General features: G+C 47.3%; 1 protein-coding gene across 9 annotated transcripts in view; it reads left to right on the top strand.

Moving 5' to 3' along the window:
- AGAP1 (ArfGAP with GTPase domain, ankyrin repeat and PH domain 1) overlaps positions 1–18,083 on the top strand; it is a 409,239-nt gene that overhangs the window by 331,854 nt on the left and 59,302 nt on the right. For 6 of the 9 annotated variants that reach the window (XM_059703631.1, XM_059703632.1, XM_059703630.1 and 3 more), the window contains one exon: positions 14,129–14,206. The exons of the other annotated variants lie outside the window; for them this stretch is intronic. In XM_059703631.1, coding sequence (XP_059559614.1) covers positions 14,129–14,206 — 78 coding nt within the window. The remainder of the gene's footprint in view (positions 1–14,128; positions 14,207–18,083) is intronic. 9 annotated transcript variants of the gene reach the window in all.

The raw sequence follows: 18,083 nt of genomic DNA on the forward strand, positions 1-18,083 counted from the left end.
GGGGTTGCGGCCCACAGGCTGAGAACTGCTGGTTTAAAACAAGTGAAAAAATAAATAAGTAACCTTGTTTGATTTGTTTAAACTCTGAGACACAAATACCCATGGCTGCGCACTCTGCCCGGGCCCTTCTGGACTCTGGCGCTGACTTCGGGACAGTGTTCTGTTCTGGAACCCGTTCCGGGCAGTGGTGGCAGAGAGGGCGCTGGCTGCTTCCTCTGCTTTCCCACACACCCACAGCCCTGCCACCTCCCCCCTCCCAATTTGAGAACAACTCGGGGAGCAAGTAGTGTGTCACTCACATGGAAACCGGAACGCCCCGAGAGGCGTGTGTGTCCTGGGTGTATGTCCAGCTTTGGGAGGTCATGAGGGCCCTTGCGGCTCACTCCCGACGGCTCCTGCGCAGACCCTTCCCCGTGGCTAAGCCGGATGTGCGTTCCCCTGGAACTCGAGGCCCCTTGTGTCACCTGAAGTCCTGGAACGCACTTCCTTCCGGTATGCATGCGTCCTTTTTAACCACGTGGCTACGTTTTCTATTTCAACACACTTGGTGACCTTGGAGAACCCCTACAGGCTTTGTTTGAAGCCACTGTATGTGGCATTTCCTCTGTGCCTGTATTTACCCAGTCCTGAAAGTTGGTTCTCTTTAGGCGTGTTACCCGACTCTTCATCCTATATAATAAAGAGCTAATACGCAATAGTCATCGTGCCCTCACACCCTCACGCCGGGGGACCTGAGGCTGCGCTCCCTACCTGACGGGCTTGACAGGGGACCTGAGGCTGTGCTCCCCGCCTGGCGGGCTTGATGGGGGACCTGAGGCTGTGACCCCCACTCTGCAGGGCTTGACGAGAGTGGGGCCAGCCGGGTCTGGGTCTCACACGATTTTGAGGCCCACGTGGGTGGACAGGGACTTGACTCTGGGTCCCACGGCACACCCCAGACTCTGACAGGAGAGAGATTTTCATATACATTTTACTAATTTTCTGTCATCTCTGACACTTCTATTATAGAGAAAGGGCAAATAGCAATATTAAAATATTTCCTCTAATTCCCTTTTAATGTGCACGAATTTCGTGCACCGGGCCACTAGAGCTATAATAATTGTCAATGGAGATAATGTAGTTTATAAAGTGCACCTCAAACTCATTTCTTTTCATATAACTGAAATCTTTTACTGCCTGTGCTTATGTCTAACTTGAATTTACCAGGTGTACCGGTTAATAATGCAGATTTTGTAGTCAAAGAAAACATGATAATTTCAAGAGAAACATCAAAAGTAATTACTTTATTCAAAGTAATGTCCATCGCTAGCTACACATTTCCCCCATCTTTCAGGTAATTTGTGAATACCGTCCCAATAGAACTTTTCTTGTTTTGAGGCAAACCATTCAGAGACCCAAATTTCCACTTCTTTGTATGTTTTGAAGTGCTGCTCAGAAAGGCGTGTGCCATCGATCAGAATAAGTGGTAATCTGAAGGAGCAAGGTCTGGTGAATACAGTGGGTGGGTTCATACTTCCCAGGCAAGATCTCTTAACGTGTCTTTAACTGGTTTTGAAGTGTGTGATGGTGCATTATCATGAAGCAAAATTACTTTGCCGTGTCTTCTGGCATATTCTGGTCATTTCACGATCAAAGCATGGTTCAAGTTGATTATTTGTTGTCGGTAGCGATCAGTATTAAAGGTTCCACCTGGCTTTAGAAGCTCATAATACACCACACCTTCCTGATCCCACCAAACGCAGAGCATTGTCTTCTTTCCGAAGTGATTTGGCCTTGCAGTCGATGTTGATGGTTGACCTGGATCAACCCATGATTTTGTGTGTTTGGGATTCTCAAAATAAATCCACTTTTCGTCTCCAGTCACAATTTGATGCAAAAAAGACTTTTTTTCGTGCCATTGAAGCAACACTTTACTGATGACTTTTTGGTTTTCCATTTGTCTTTTATTCAGTTGATGTGGCACCCATTTTCCTTCCTTTAAAATCTTTCCCATTGCTTGTAAACGATCGGAAATTGTTTGCTGAGCAACATTTAATCTTTCTGCAAGTTGTTTTTAGTTTGACATGCATGCATCTCCATCCAATAATGCTTGTAATTGTTGGTCTTCTAACTTTTTCGGTTGATCTGGACGTTCTTTGTCGTTCACATCGAAAGCATCACTTTTAAAGCATTTAAACCAGCGTTCACAAGTATCTTGAGGTGGAGCATGTTCACCATAAACTTCCCGAAGTATGCAATAACTTTCAGCAGCACTTCCCTTCAAAAATAAAGTAATGAAGTAAAACTTCCCACAAATGCTCTTTTTTGGCACGAAACTCGACATTTTTAAGCGTAAAACTATCTATGATGTTAACACCTTCAGCAGATTTGACATATGAAGTTTTGAAGCTTTCTGCCAATACAACAAAATAGCACACACATCAAATCGCATATATATCAACATACGTGTAACTCCATCTATTGAAAAAAATCCACATTATTAACTGGTACACCTAGTACCTATTGATATGACAGTTATATAGAGGCTTGTTCCTTTCTGCTTTGAAAGTTGAGAAATAGATCTTCTTCTTCATCATCATAGCTAATAGTTATTATTTACTCTCTGCTGAACTATAGACTAATTGCCGTCTGTCTGCCTTATCTTATGTAATCCTGGCTTGTCCCAGATGGCTTCTATGTTACGTGAATTTCTCGGGGAGAAAGCATGTTGAACTGATTGGATTTTTACCAAAACTAAAATAAGAGTCACCATCCAGCACCATAGAAATACCTGTGTTGTTTACAAATAAAACCTTTAGTTTACTTTAAGCCACACTACCTAGGACCCTCCCATTGGAAAAAGGGGTTTGGGATCTATGGGGAAACCTACACACTCCATCAGGAGGCAGGCAGGCAGTCCCTGCGCACAGCAGCCCTGCGCTGCCGGGTGACAAACAACCTTGATGGGCCAGTTTGATGCAACAGACCAGATTTGAAATCCAGAAAACTCCAAGCTGTCCCGAGCCCCTTGGAAGTCATTTGTGCTTTGATTCCATTTCTCTGTGGGGACCTCGCTCCCCCAGCTGGGCCTTGTCTGTCTTTGTTGTTGTCGGGCTGCTTTTATTCTCTGTCTCTTCTCTGCCTCGCCCATCGCCAAAAAAATCCATTGTGCAAATTGATTTGGAGATCAGCCGTGATGAAACACTGGAGTTTCCCGGCTCGGCCGGTGCGGTGTTATTAGCTGTCCTGATTACCCGGGTGCGCAAGCCGGGCTGCCACAGGCTCACAGGTGTGCGGAGATTAACGGGGGCCTTCCAGCCGTTTGTCACACAGATGGCAGTGCCAATAAACCGAAAAACGATCAATCATTTTTCTAAAGATTGAAACCTTTTATCAGTTGTGTCAGTTTCATTATTCAATAAACGATTAGGAGCAGCCGTCCTCTATTCACCCCGCGTCCTGGTGAGGGCTGCTGCGGGTGGGGCGCCCCGCACCTGCACTGAGGGGCACACGCCTTCAGCACGCACCTGTCCAGAAGGGGCACTGGTCACTGCTGCTGGACGGATGAGAGAGTGTCTGATGTGCATCTTCTAATTTTTTTTAAGTCACACCATGACACAGTTCGTTTCTGCAGCAGTTGTGAGATTGGGTGGCCTTTTTTTTCTTTTACCTCTCACTGGGCCATTTACTAATGTTTAAAGTAAATTTGCCCTTTCATTTATTTTTTATTCTTTAATTCGGTATTATTTTATGTTAGTTTTAGGTGTACAGTGTAGTGGTTAGACACATATAATTTATGATCCCCCCTGATAAGTCTAGAACCCACCTGGTACCATACACATAGTTATTACAATATTATTGACTATATTCCCTATGTGGTCCTTTACATCCCCATGGCTATATTATAACTACCACTCTGTAACTCTCAATTCCTTCACCTTTTTCTTCCAGTCCCCCAGTTCCCCTCCCTCTGACAACCCTCAGTCTGTTACCTGTATCTATGAGTCTGTTTCTGTTTTATTTATTTTATTCTTTAGATTTCACTTAGCATAATACCTTCTAGGTTCATCCATGCTGTTGCAAATGGTAGGATTTCATTCTTTTTCATGGCCAAGTAATATTCTATTGTATATATGTACCATAGCTTTTTTTATCTACTCATATATTTTCTTTAAGTTTTTTTAATTGATTTTTAGAGAGGAAGGAAGAGTGAGAGAGAAACATCAATATGAGAGACACATTAGTTGGTTGCCTCCTGCACATGCCCCTGAACTGGGCCAGGGATTGAACCTGCAACTGAGGTAGGTGCCCTTGATAGGGAATCAAACCTAAGACCCTTTGGTGCCAGAGCCGATGCTCTAACCACTGAACTACCAGCCAGGGTAAGATCTGTATCCTTTAATGTCAATGCCAACTATCTTGATTAAAGAAGTAGTGTTGGTCCTACTTGCACCCAAGTTGGTGATGTAAGCATGCGCCTGCGCTGGAGCCATAAAATCCAGTTGATCTGGAGGAAGGAAAGGGCAGAGCCACCCCTCCCAGCCTCTGGGTAACCAGCCTCTGGAGACACAAAGGGCCTGGTCCCGGGGTCGTCCATGTAGACAGAGGTGAGTGTATGCTGATACCATGACTAACGGGAAGCAGAGGCATTTTAGAATGTTGCTGAATCATGGTCATCAGAAGGGCCTGCAGGCTTTTTTAAATTAGGACCCACTGAGAGAGATTGATCTTGCCATTTTTTAAAAACTTTTTTGCCCAAGTTTAGTTTATCATAAAACATGATTCTGCCACTAGCTACAAGTAGGAGAGGCAACTGTCACTGAGTTTGCTTGTATATCATGGAGACTCTGTGTGATTATTCTGTCGGGGAGGGGCATGCATGGGTGCAAATAGATGCACGTGTTGCCTCTAATGAAGACCTTTTAAAATATTACCATTCTGGAAATAGTTCTGAATGGTATTTCTACTGCCTTCAAAAATATCTCCATGCTGTCTTCAGATCAATCTTCTGTATTTTTCCCCTGTATCTGGGACTGCGGTCTCCGTGGTGACTGTGGTCTCCCTGGTGACGTGGCATCTGTGTCAGGATCCTGCACAGTGTGTGGTTAGTGGCGTCTCACGTGCTGATCCCTGCTAAGGTGACCCTCGTGGGCAGGCAAGGGGGCCACAGCACAGAGCCCCGCGGCCCCCCAAGGCCACCTGTGCAGCTGCCAGGTGGGCAACGTTGATGCCCAAGCACCAGCTCTCCCCACCCCTCACTCTCCTCTAGGCTTCTGCCTGTCCTTTATCTCACCTTGCACCAGGGACTGCTGGGAGGACGGTGTGGTAGACACTGACCAAATGGTCAAATTCAGTCATCAACCCACCAGAACCCAATGCCCACCCTGCAGCCAGGTGCCCGTGAAGGCGGACATCCCGCACACTCTGTAAAAGAACTTCCCTACCCCCGACAATTAGAAAAGGAATAAATAAAAGAAAACCCCCAAATAAGGCGCACATAATACATAGTCCGTATTCATTCACGGAACTGGTGATTGAAAACCTCAGAACCACCAGGCTGTGAACTCACTACATCTGTGGAGTAAGTCACTGTAATATTTCTTTCTCTTGCCATGTATTTGGGGGATTATATATGATGGGCTTTGATGAGAATAGCCAATGGGCACCTCATGCCTTATGCCCAAGTGAAGTATATCTATTTGGGACAATGTGTTCTGGATGCACCTGTGACTGCAAACTTGGATTTTTTTTGTATACAACCATATTGCTGGTCCTTTCTGTTTAAGAAACGCTGCTAATTCTGTCTCTTGATTAAGGCACTTGAGTGTCTTGAAGTCGCTCCTGAGTTCAGATTTTCCTAGAGTTGATAAATCACTGCAGGTGCATCTCAGTGAATCACGAAGCCAGCTTTGCATGACTTTCTTTCTTTTTATTAAACTCTGTCACTTTTATTGAAAAGATGGTTCTATTGTGCTGATTAGAAGCTGAGATCTAAACTCAACATGAGTGCCAACAACTTTTTCTCAATAGATCAAAGCTCATTTTCTGGTGATTAAAAGCTAATACTGGCAATTAGCTGGAATATTGCTCAAACATGGTACATTTTGGTCAAATATATACACTGTAATCCACTAAAGGAAAAACAATTTCAAGTTCAATGATTCCAGATAAAACACAAGGAGATAGTGCGCTACTTTGAAGAGCTGCCAGGGGAAAAGTACTGCCTCTGAAGAACATTAGTTAGCAAACATACTCTGTTCACAATCATAAATTACATAACCTCACTGCCAGTGAGGTTAGCTTTGAGGTTGAGAATTTCGGTAGCACATGGGACCCATACTGTTTATGCCCCTCTGAGATTTCAGAGTATCTTTAATTTGTAAAAGTTGACTTAATGATTAGTAGCATGAGTGGTATATTGTGATGAGATGGTAGTTCTTGCTGCATCTATTCCAAGCTGCGGAATACTCCTTTTTTGGGGGCAGAGTGTTACTCCTGACATTTCATTCTAAGAAAACAATTAAAATGATGGGGAGAAAAAAACTTAGATTCCTGCCCAAAGATGCCTATAATAGTATTTTAATAGGTTTTATTTTCTAGAAAAGTTTAAAACATAAAAGAAATTGAGGAGATAGTACAGGCAACCCCCATATGCTCCTCACATACACACACATGCACGTGCACAATTCCTCTGTGGTTGACATTTTTTCTTAGTGTGGCCTGTTTCTCACAATTAATCAGCTAACATTGGCACACCCACATTAACTAAAGTCTACTCCGTTTGGATTTCCTTCGTTTTTCCCTAATGTCCTCCCGCTTCTCCGGGACCCACCCTGGAGGCCACCTGACATTCCGGCGTCATGTCTCCTTAGGCTCCCTTGGCTGGGACAGTTCTTCAGACTTTGTTTTTGATGACCTGGACAGTTCTGAGTTCTGGTCAGCTCTACTGTGTGGTGCCCCTCTCTTGGAATTTGCTTTTCTCGGGATTACTCTGGAACCTTGTGTTGCTGAGAGGAAGGCCACAGAGATACAGGGCCATCTCATCACCTCGTGTAAACGGTACACACCGTCAGCATGACTTAGGTCTGTCAGTGTTGACCTTGGTCACCTGGTTTGAGGCTGTGTTATCAGGTGTCTCCTCCCTCTCCTCCCCCTTCCCCCTTCAGCGTGCCCTCTTTGGGAGGGGGCCTCTATGCACGGTGCGTAGGTAAGGAGTGGGGAGTTACGCCCCCTCCTTTAGGGTGAGCTGCCTACATAAATTTGAAATTCTCCTGCCAGGAAGATTGCTCTCTTCTCCCCATTTATGACTTTATTCAGCCATTCACTTATATCAGTATGGACTCCTGGATATTTATTTTGCACTTTGTTTCTTTTCTTGCCCAGTTGTTCCAGCTTCGGCCATTGGGGGCTCTTTCAGTTGGCTCCTGTGCCTTTTTGTCGCACCCCCATCACTGTAGTGTTTGCCTCTGTGTGTGTGAGCTCACCCTTGCTTTCTGGAGCTACACGAAGCTCCAGGACCATCTTGCATGTTTCCGGCCCCAGTCCTAGAATCAGCCGTTTCTCCAAGGAGCCCCGTTCCTTTCACTCAGCGGTGGTATTAGAAACCAAGATGCGGGGGCTGGGCGTGCTCGTTGCTCCTGGGGTGTCATCACTTCCTGGCCCCTCTGCAGACATAGCAAAGAAGAGAAACGTGTGTGTATATATACAAATGTGCATATACATATCTATAGATACTTATGTATGTAACCACCAATTGCTACATTAAGCTAAAAAGAATACAGTATTTTTAATTGCATAAAATTGGAAATAACTAAATGTTTAATAGTAAGGAATGGCTACAAGTATGTTAAGCTAACTCCACAATGCAACTGCTCAAATGGGCAATTTTGCAAATTGTGGTAACATAACCCCTTACATTCAAAAGTAGTCCAGGTCTCTGTCAGAGCTGTCCCTGTAAGTGTGAGAATTATGTGTGTATGTGGGTACTAGCTTTAAATCGGCTAGATTGGTCATGGTTTATTTTTAATATTGAACTAATATGAAATGAACTTTGCTTTTGCAGAAATATTAAAATAGTCTTCCAAAGTGTTCTGGCTTGAAGCAGAATAATATTGGCATATCTAAATTATTTTTAAATTAAAGAAATGAGATGGTTGTTATTATTTTGTTGTGTCCACTCTTGCACCACGTTTCCAGTCCCTCCTAGGATAGCAATGACCTTGTCTGCTCATTGACGATAACCAGGGAACGTGCTGAAAAGTTGGCCTATTATAGCCCAAGCAGTTTTGTGGGGAGAAATCTGTTAGCGTTTAAAGGACTGCATTCCCATTACAGCAAGAAGAATCAAACATTTAGAATTCTGTTGCTTTCCCACTCTGATCTTTGTCCGGCTACATAAATGCCGTGGATCTCATTGTTCTGTGGTTCCTCAAGCCACAGATCCGAATGCTACTGGGAATTTCCGGTCAAGTCCTCCCTAAATGCAAAAGGTTAAACAGTACTTTCTGGAAGATGTTTTCGGTAGTCTTCTCAGATTCAGATGGCCAGAGGGAAAGGGGACGTGATTGACTGACTAACCCTGAAATGTGTCATTTCGCGGGGCGGTGGGAGGAAGTCAGCCACAGGGAGGGCAGATGAAACGTACTGTCTGCGTGGCTGCGGCTGGTGGTCCAGTGATCACAGCCCCTCAATTACAGCCCTGCACGGAGCGCGAGCGGCCGTCGCAGAGTAATTGTGCCTTTGATTAGTTGCCTTAACTGGCCATCGCCTTTGAAATATGATAGCACAATTTGAAGTTTTATTAAAAACCTATTTTTTTCCTGAAATTGTCGAGAAAGATTTTGTGTTTTTTAAAAAAAAATCCTACAAAAGCCTGCAATATACTCTATTGGAGGAAATTGAGAAGACATAAGAGAAGAAAGAAAAAAGAAGAAGAGACGAATGTTTCCCATTATCACTCATTCCTGTCTCGGGATCCTGTGGTGCGGCGGCGGGGGCGCACCCGCGTGCCGGGCCTGCAGCGAGAACACAGCTAGCCTCGCGTTTTCTGAGTGAGAATTCGGTCTGCCGTTCGTTTCTATTTTGAAGGACAACCACGCAATGATTAGGGGGATGTGACAGTGTTCACTGAGGAGCGAGGCCTAAAACACGAAAGCACAGTATTTCTGGTGCTGCCACGTCATGGCCAGTTCCTGTTCTAACCTCATCCTACACTCGGAACAGAATCAACCCCGAGGCCAAGGAGCCCCAATTTCAACTTCTTTTTTTTTTTTTAATATATTTTATTGATTTTTTACAGAGAGGAAGGGAGAGAGAGAGAGAGTTAGAAACATCGATCAGCTGCCTCCTGCACACCCGGCACTGGGGATGTGCCCACAACCAATACACATGCCCTTGACTGTAAACCCACCCCCCCAAAAAACAGTTCTCCCTTCTCCAAATGAACAGCTACTCCGTGAAGACAAGGAGAGAAGTTTCCATGACTTGGGGATGTGTTTCTGATCTCCACCTGAGAACATGGCAGGTTTATCGTAAAGGGCATGTCCCCCGGCAGTCGCCTCTCCTTTTAGCCCTGGTGAAAGGTGGACATTCTTGGTGCTGGACCAAATACCCAATTAACCTGGGTGCACCTGAACCCACAACCGGCGCTCAGTGTGTTTCCAGGCCGAGAGGAAAACTGCTCTCTACCTAATTGGAACTTCTGGTTTTATGGCGTATCCTGGAGTTTTTACTTAGTTTTTATTTTCACTGTTTCCCAGGGTTAATGGCATTTGCTGTAAGTGTCTGCATTAGCCCACTCTGTAGAAGCCCTGGCAGTTTGCAAATCCAAGAGCTTTAAACGAAGCCACCGACGTGTAAATTGTATTTGCTGTAAAGGAAGCCATTATGAGTTACTAGAAACTGAATCAAAAGTTTATCATGAAGAGTTGCTTACTTACTTCGGAGTTTTACTTCGTCAGATACTCATCCTGCCTTCTTGGGCCCCGGATTGCGAAAAGGACCCTGGTCTTGCTGGAACCTGCCAACGACCAAGTTAGGCTGCTTCCTGAACACACGTCCTAGATTGGCGTGGCCTCGGGCTTTGTTTAATCCTCTCAAAGCCCTTTTAATGGATGTTTCCACACAACGACTTCTCTGTGTGGCCGCCTCTGGGAAGCCCCTTCACAGCGAAAGCAGCGAGTTCACATCCTGTGTGAATCTTCAGGGCTGCGTCTTAGGAAAAACACCACGGCCTTTTCAGAGGAGAACAGAATGTGTGCACAGTCTGGTCGAGCAAACGAACGTCCATGAGGCCAGCACAAAGAAATCCCCGATCTCTAACCTCGCATTGAAATCGCACGGACAAAGATCACGGCGATACGGGAGCACTAAACTGGAAGAGTCGGGAAACCACAGCGGAATCTGCTCCTGCCTGTGCCTGTCCTGGGGGAGGGAGGGGGCGTTTCCCACTGGGCGACCTGGGGCCAGCGTCAGTGTGAACTGCTCCCGGGAGCACAGACCTCCTCTGCTGCACAGGCAGCCTTATACCGACGGCATCCTTAAAACAAATAGCCACACGTCCGAAGTGGACAGGGTCGTGCTGTCTGACCAGGTTACCACATGGCTTCTCTGAGAGGCACAGATGTGCACCCTCTTGAATGGATGGAGGGGGTATTTGTTTTGTTCTGAGACATGTTAGGAGTGAGTGGCACACAAAAAGACCCTGTTCGTTCTCAAAATTGACTCTGGGGTCTGCAGAGCCTCACCTTGCCAGCCCAGTTGGCCCTCAGCCTCGGACATAAGTGGGGTGCACAGGGTTCGGACATGCACCCTCCTGGCTGTGTTGTCTTTTCACCAGCCAACTGAGGAACACTCAGTCAACAAAGAGCTCCAGCGGAAGGAGACCAGAGGTGGCATTAGTGTAAGCCCTGGTCTCCTGGTGCGGTGCGGGAGGAAGAGTTGAGAATAAAACCCTGGTCATTGGAGCGTGCCGGCAGACTAAGGACTCTTTTTAGTCCATTTATTAAGCGCTGGTCGGAAGAGTCTCGTCTTGGAGATCTGTCTGTGAGTAGTCCTCAGGCACTCAGATGCTGTAAAGAGGAAAACAATATTTTGTTTAGAGAAACAAAATAGAAATTCTCCTTTAAAATAAAGTTTTAATTCACTCGTGATCATCGCATGAGCTCTCAGGAAAAGCTGTTGCTTCCACCAAATTCAGCCACATGTAATAATTGCGAGACGTTAACGCTAAGTGATTCCAGCAACTCCTACTCAGCACAGCCGTGATTTGTGAGTTTTCCTCGCCCTGTCTCCTCTGAGAAGGCCGTGACTGGGAGCAATTACGAGGTGAGCGATCGCGCCACTCCTCATTCTGTCCACCAGACACCGACGCCGCGCGGAGAGGGCCTGTGACTTGGCCTCTCACCAGCCTTTCTCCTTCAGAACGTCGCTCCCGCTCAGGCTGGACGGCCGTTGAGAGGCTCTGCTGCCTTTGCCCAATAAGAGATGAAATTCTGGTTTTAAAATAATAGTTTTTGTGAAAAACAAATAACATTAGTGACAAAAGTCAAAATAAGTCAGCCTACATTTAAATGGAAGAAACTATATTCCTGTAATATTTTTTCCCAAAAAAAAAAAAGAATTTCTTAAAACAAAGATTACCCAGAAAATGTAGTTTTTTGAGCTCGTCTACGTGAAGTCCTCGAGAATCGCTGCCTATTTCAGAGGCCTGCGAGCCAGGGGGCACCCCCGAACGTGGCTCAGGTGTGTGGTGGCCAGGCGGGACCGGTATCCAGCCGGCAGCCTCAGGTTGAGCATTCCCGAGTCCCTTTGGTGCGATGCCTCCGTTTCCCTTAGAGGTGAATCCGGGCAGCCGCGTCGCACACAGCCTGAGGTTTTATCGATGATCATACGATTGTATTTTCGTGTTGAAGCTTCTAACCCAGTGGACTTGGAGCAATCAGTGCCCCGGGAGACGAATGCTCGTATCAGGACCTTGGCATCAGCCAGGAAAAGTCCATTTGTTTTAGGAGAAGAAAAAGGCATGGCATTCTGCACATTAAAATTGATTATTTCATCAATAGGTTAATAGAAAACCAGGCTGCGAGTTCACTTCCTGCTTATACTTCCATACAGTAATGGGAGACCAGGGCATGAAAAATGCAAGGCATAGCGCGGGCCAGAGAGGGTTTTCCATGGCGCTTCCCCCGCCCTCGCCCTGACCACACTGTGCCTATTTATATGTAAATGTTGCCGACAGAGGCTAGTTTTCCATGAGGAGCAGGGCTCTCTGACTGCTACTTTCTGGAACTTGTGAATTATGGGCCAAGACGCCAGGACTTCAGCTATTGAAATAATTAAGGGCACAGCAAAAGTGTCCGTTACCCTGAGGAACCTGGTAACCCTCCGCTGAACGTCTCTAAAGGAAGCATTTGAAAACTGACTCGTTCGGTTCCTTGTAGGCATGTTTGTACTGGTGGGTACCTGAAGGCCCTTTCCCAGGTGTGCTGTTCGCTGGGACGGGTACCTTATCGATACCTTGAGGATGTAAGATGAGGGAGACATCTCCTCCCATGAAAAAATTAAATTTACACCCATACACTGTAGACGCCTACTCATTTTGAGATTGCATTTCTTATTATTTCTTGTTTTGAAGCAACCAAGTCATTCTTAGGTGTTTAGTTAAAATTTAACTGTTTCTCTTTCAATCAGGTGACTAGTAAATGACAGCTAGTTCTTTTTCTCACCAGTATATAAAATTTGCCTCTGAATACACAGAACTGTGCTGCTTCAGAATTGCATCTGCTTCCTTGAATGTCCACATTTTGTGCATGTATTTTGTATAGTCACTTAAAGAAACCCAATACGCACCCAGGCACTGGGGGTTCGCTTCCGCAGCAGAACTGGTCCTGGAGACCCAGTCCGCCCCCAGGTCATTGAACTGGGCACACCGGAGCCTACACCACACTCTGAGGTAAATCCCACCGCAGGCAGGAGCAGCCAACCCGTCCTAAGTGAGGAGCGGTGGGCGTGAGAGAGCTGTCCCCTGCCCAGTGCAGGCCTCGTTTCTGTGCTGTGAGCGTCAAGACTCCTGTGCAAATGCAGGCACCTTCCTCCGCAGGTGTGCACGGTCATCCAAACAGCCTCATGGGAGGGCTGACCAGTTTCTCTTCCCAGCTGTGGACATGGAGAGAGACAGGTGGTCTGGTTAGGGTCCTTCACGGGTCTCACGTCCTGAGTCCGGCGGGGGGAGGGGGGGGCTGATGAACTGAGACTGTCTCCCCAGAGGAGCATCGGGGTCCCTCTCACCCCAACCAGTCACTGCACAGTGTCAGGTGTGCGGTCCGCCCGTGTTAGATTGGTTCTGCCTTTGACTTCCCAACCCAGGGTTCCTCCGTGGGTCACATGCTTCCTCTCTGGGTAACTTGGTATTTGCTTTCTCTTTCTGATGTTTCCTCCAGTGAGCTGAGCACTTAAGGAGGCACGTGTGCTCTTGGGGGTCCTGGGAGCTCCATCCAGAGCCCCCGGCGGCCCCGTAAGAAGGGGCCTCCACCCTTCAGCGGCAGCCAGGTGGCAGCAGGGTTTTGCTGACGTGATTACTGTCCAGATCCAAATGTGCTCATATGTCTGGTCGGGGAGGCGGGGGGGGGGGGGGGGGGGGCGTGGCTTCATCTTTTATCAGCTGAGTGTTAAGACCTCCGTCCGCACACACAGGAACTGCCCATCACCAGGAGCTCTAGTTTGACATGCTGCCAGGTTTTGCCAAATCAGAGGGCTCATGGCTGCTGGCATCATAGCTCCTTCGAAAGATGCCACCAGTCCCCAAGGAAAAGGCCAGCTTGGCACGGTTGGAAGTAGCCACGTGTAAAACCAGGGTGCCTGGCCTCCTTGCCTGGGCGTCTGTTTGATTCTGTGCAAACCTAATGACACTGGCAGGCACGCCTCTGTCCTGCCCAGGTTCCCTGTGCTACAGGCCGGCAGTGGGGGGTGGGGGTGGGGTGGGGGGAAGGGACCAGCGGGGACCCACCAGCACCCACCGCCCCTCCGGGAACAGATGGGCGTGATGTCACGTGCTACTTTGACATTTCTTTTCTCCCCTTTTCATTTGATTTCTTCTCCTTTTTGTTTTCTGTCTTTCTCCCCCTCTCCCCTTTCTGCTCTCTGGATGCAGCCAAACGCAAAGCATGGAAACTAAACCGTGTTGGTAGCCTGCGAAATATATACAGCAGCAGCAGCACCAACACTGAAGGTAACGCCAGCGCCCACCCTCCCCCCCTCCCCCAGACATGGAAATGCAGCCCGAAGCCGCATGCACCCTTATTGTGTTTGCAGACTCATTCCTGTGGTCTTTCCATCTTTTTGTTTGTGTGTTTTATTTTGCCATTCATGTTCCTTTCAGCTTACTTAAATCCTGACCTTTCCCTTCAGTCATAGAGTGGTGATGTTTAAATTACTTCAGAAACCTATTTCCTCCTCTTTTTTCTTTTGCTTTATACATGTGGGCACTCAACGTAATATTTCCCAAGTTATTACAGTTTTTAAAAGTGTTAGTATCAGGTGTAATGATCTGTAGCCAAACACAATAGTGCGCCGTGACATTTAAGCAACAGTCTTAATTTGTTTTGCGGACGCATTCTCTGTAATGCTCCGCGCAGCTCTGATCCGGAGGCCCGGCCCGGGTCATTTGCATGGGCTGCTACTGCTTGTAAATTCGGAATATTGTTGTGTTTCTAAAGGTCGTCCGGTGCCAAAGTTCACAAATTGACTTGCGTTGCTTTTTTCCGCGAAGACAGCCGTCATTGCTTTTGTATAATAGCAGATTGAATTTCCCTCCCCACCTTCATTTGAACAACACAATTATAAATTGCCTTTTTTTATGATTAGAAATGTCAAGGGTCAGAATTATTCTGATGCCAAGCCAGGGACCCCCTCCACCCTCAGCCCAAGCCCGCGCGCAGGGGGCTGGCGTACATTATGTGCGATGCAAAGCAGGTCACAATCCAGCGATCTCGGTATAATAGGGGGACATTTTTTTTCACTTAAGTGCGAGCCAAATGGGTCAAGTAATCGCGAGCCGGCGCCCTCACACTAATTGACTTATTTGGGGATGATTATAACTGTAATATTTTTCTTAATGTCACTGTTTTCTGGGCTGTTGATTTTAGCGATTGCCAGGCGGTGGCATTAAATCTCTTGTAAATTTTAAATTGCACGGTATTTCTGTAAACAAGTCCCCCTCTTCACATCCCAGTCATTAACCTCTGCTGATTTATATCGCTGCCCTTCTTTTCTTCCTTTCACAATTGCTCCGGTCTCGCCGCTGAAAGCCCTGCTCTCGGCCAGGAAAAAAAAAATGAATCTGGAAAACAAAACTACATCCTCATGATGCCTTGTTAAAGACCTATTTTTTAATCATAATTTTTTTTTTCATTCCTCAAGGGGGAATTGTCATCCGATAAGGTACCAATGGAGCTTGACCCCTGTGGTATCTTCTTTCAAAGCATTCGTTCAAGAAAGATAAAACGAGAGAGAAAAATAATAGCATTTTAGCAACAGTCCCAACACCTACAGGACCAAGTATCTTCTTTTGTGGTATTTTATAGGGTATTAAAATGCTCGTTCACTATTTTTTAATGTTAGTTTTTCAACTGAAGGTACAAATCATTTCTCTTCACTGTGTCCTTATCAGATATGTTTTCTTTTGTATGTGTATGCATTTTCCACAACAAATTGGCTTATTGGCTCTCGGCCTTAAAAAATGAGTCATGACATTCGGTTTCACATGGAGTTGTATATAAAATTGGGGGGCAGGGAGGAGGCAGACACTCCCCCTGAGACTGCTGATGGGGCCCCTGGAGACACTGGTGGGCTGAAGCTCATGACAGGTGTGACGATTCGCAGAAGTGGGAACTTCTCAGCCTTGATCGATCAGGTAACCCACCCCTCTGCCTGCCCAAAGCCATGGGTGGGGAGGTACCATGACACGTGCCTCTCTCTAAAATCTATAAATACCAAGTAACACTGCAAACTCAGAGCCTCCAAGGCAACCCTAGGTCTATTGGAGGAAATAATGCCCCAGAGCCAGGCCTCCCTCACATTGCCTCCTCGTATCTGCTCAGTGTTCAGTTACATTTATGAACCTTCAATTAAGCGACACGATCATTCTTCATTTAGTTTGAGTTTCTTTTAAGATTAATATCTGCACGCACACTGTCTCATTTCATACGGCCTTTAATAGTATGTTATGGAACTCATATAATTGCATAAAATAAATTATCAAAGGGCCGCTCTGATTGCCAGTCTCTGGATGTATGTCATCACATATTCTGTCTATAAAATGATTCTCTCTGGACATTCACATCCTGAGATTCTGACTGTTACTGTAACCCGAGGCCTCGAGTGTTGCACCGAATGGACCCCTCCCCAGATGGAGTATTTTTTAAAGTGGTCCACTCAGTACCCAGAAACACCAGTGACTGCAGAGTGTCACTAAGAGCCAGGCCCTGCCCAAGGAGCCTGTCCACTGGTGGGCGTTGTCCTCGGTGCAGCCGGGGGCCAGAGGGGGTGGTCCTCATCCCCCTTTCCAGGCGGGGGAGTTCAGCTCAGATCCTACGGGTCTGGCCTGGGGATGGGCAGGACCGAGACTGGAACCTGGTGGTCCCGATCCGAAGCCCTTTTTCTCTTATGACCGCGCTGATCTGGCCCTGGGACTACCTGTTGTTTATCTCCACAGTCCCCTGCCCACAGGTGTTGTGCTGTTCTGGGAAGTGGGGCGTTGGCAGGTCACTCGACTTTCTGCAGAACAAGCAGCAGGTTCTGGAGGCAGGACATGTGCCCAGATCACCACCTTCAGGACCCAGACCCCACATTGTGAGTGCGGATGTCAGGCGTGGGTTCGAGCAAGTGATGCCCAATTAATTAGGGAAATACATGTACGAGCATAGAAAACAAACAGAGATATATTCTCTTTTGCTCTTTTCTGTTCATTCGGGCTGATTATCCCTGATACCAATATGGAAACATAATTTGTATATATTACAGTGCACTAATTCTTAAATCTTTGTGACTTGGTAAAAATTCAGCTGTGAAATCTTTGTTCCTTCCACGAGATGCAACTCTGACATTTCCATCTCGGGAGCCGGTGACGGGGCGGAAGGCACGTCTATGGTGGGGTTTCCCAGTGCTTAGTCGCCTCCCAAGACCAGCATCAGGAATGCCCGCATCCATGGTAAACGCTTTTCTACGAAAGAACCGAGAGAACTGGGCCGAAGGGTGGACGTTGTGCAGAAGGAGCCGTGGGAGGGAGGCCTGTGGGAGGGTGGTGAGCACACTGCCCCCACCCCGCGTGGCTACGGGGCCACCGGCGGGCGGAGGAACAGCGCTGCGAGTTGGGTGAGCAGATGGACTCTCAGCTCACAGAGGAAAGCATCTTCAGTGCGTGTCATAGGCGTAAATGGGTTCAGGAAAGATGCACTGGGAATAGGGGCATCTCTTGGGGTGTCAGTCCACCCACATTATAGTTGACACCTACACCCAAGTGTCCCCATTCAGCCCAGTCCAGGGAGGTCCGTTTCTGTGGAGCTGGGACTTGCCCCAGAGACAGGCCTTTGAAATCTCTGTTTTGGGTGCCTCCCTGCCACCACAGTGGCCACAGAGATGGCCTGGGGTCCCCAGACACTGTGTCCCAAACAGGCCTTGCCATGGAGAATCAATTCTTTGGAGAACAGCTGTGGTGGGCACGGCTGCGGGCTTCATGCCAAGTCAGTGCCCACACCTCTTCCCCCACTGGGTAGCCAAGATGTGCCTGTTCACCTGAGCAAAGGTGTGCAGGCCTTTAAGAAGACAGCTCGCCGGTGACCGCCTGCCCACTGCCCAGTGCTCCAGTCACAGCTCGGAGACCTCACTCGCTCAGGTTGAGTTCCACAAATCCCAGCCGTGCTCACGCGCTCACACCTGAGTGGAAAGCCCACCGAGGCCTGGGCTCCTCTCCCGACTGGACGCTGGGTCTGAGCAGGTGGAGAGGGGAAGCTGGCAGGCAGAGATCCGATGCAGAGCGAGGGAAGGTGTGTCCCGAAGGGCCCAGGTGCCCTGGGCTTCGTGGAGAAGGAAGCTGCCTTTGACGCAGG

This window comes from Myotis daubentonii, chromosome 7 (genome assembly GCF_963259705.1).
Source record: "Myotis daubentonii chromosome 7, mMyoDau2.1, whole genome shotgun sequence".
Taxonomy (NCBI): domain Eukaryota; kingdom Metazoa; phylum Chordata; class Mammalia; order Chiroptera; family Vespertilionidae; genus Myotis; species Myotis daubentonii.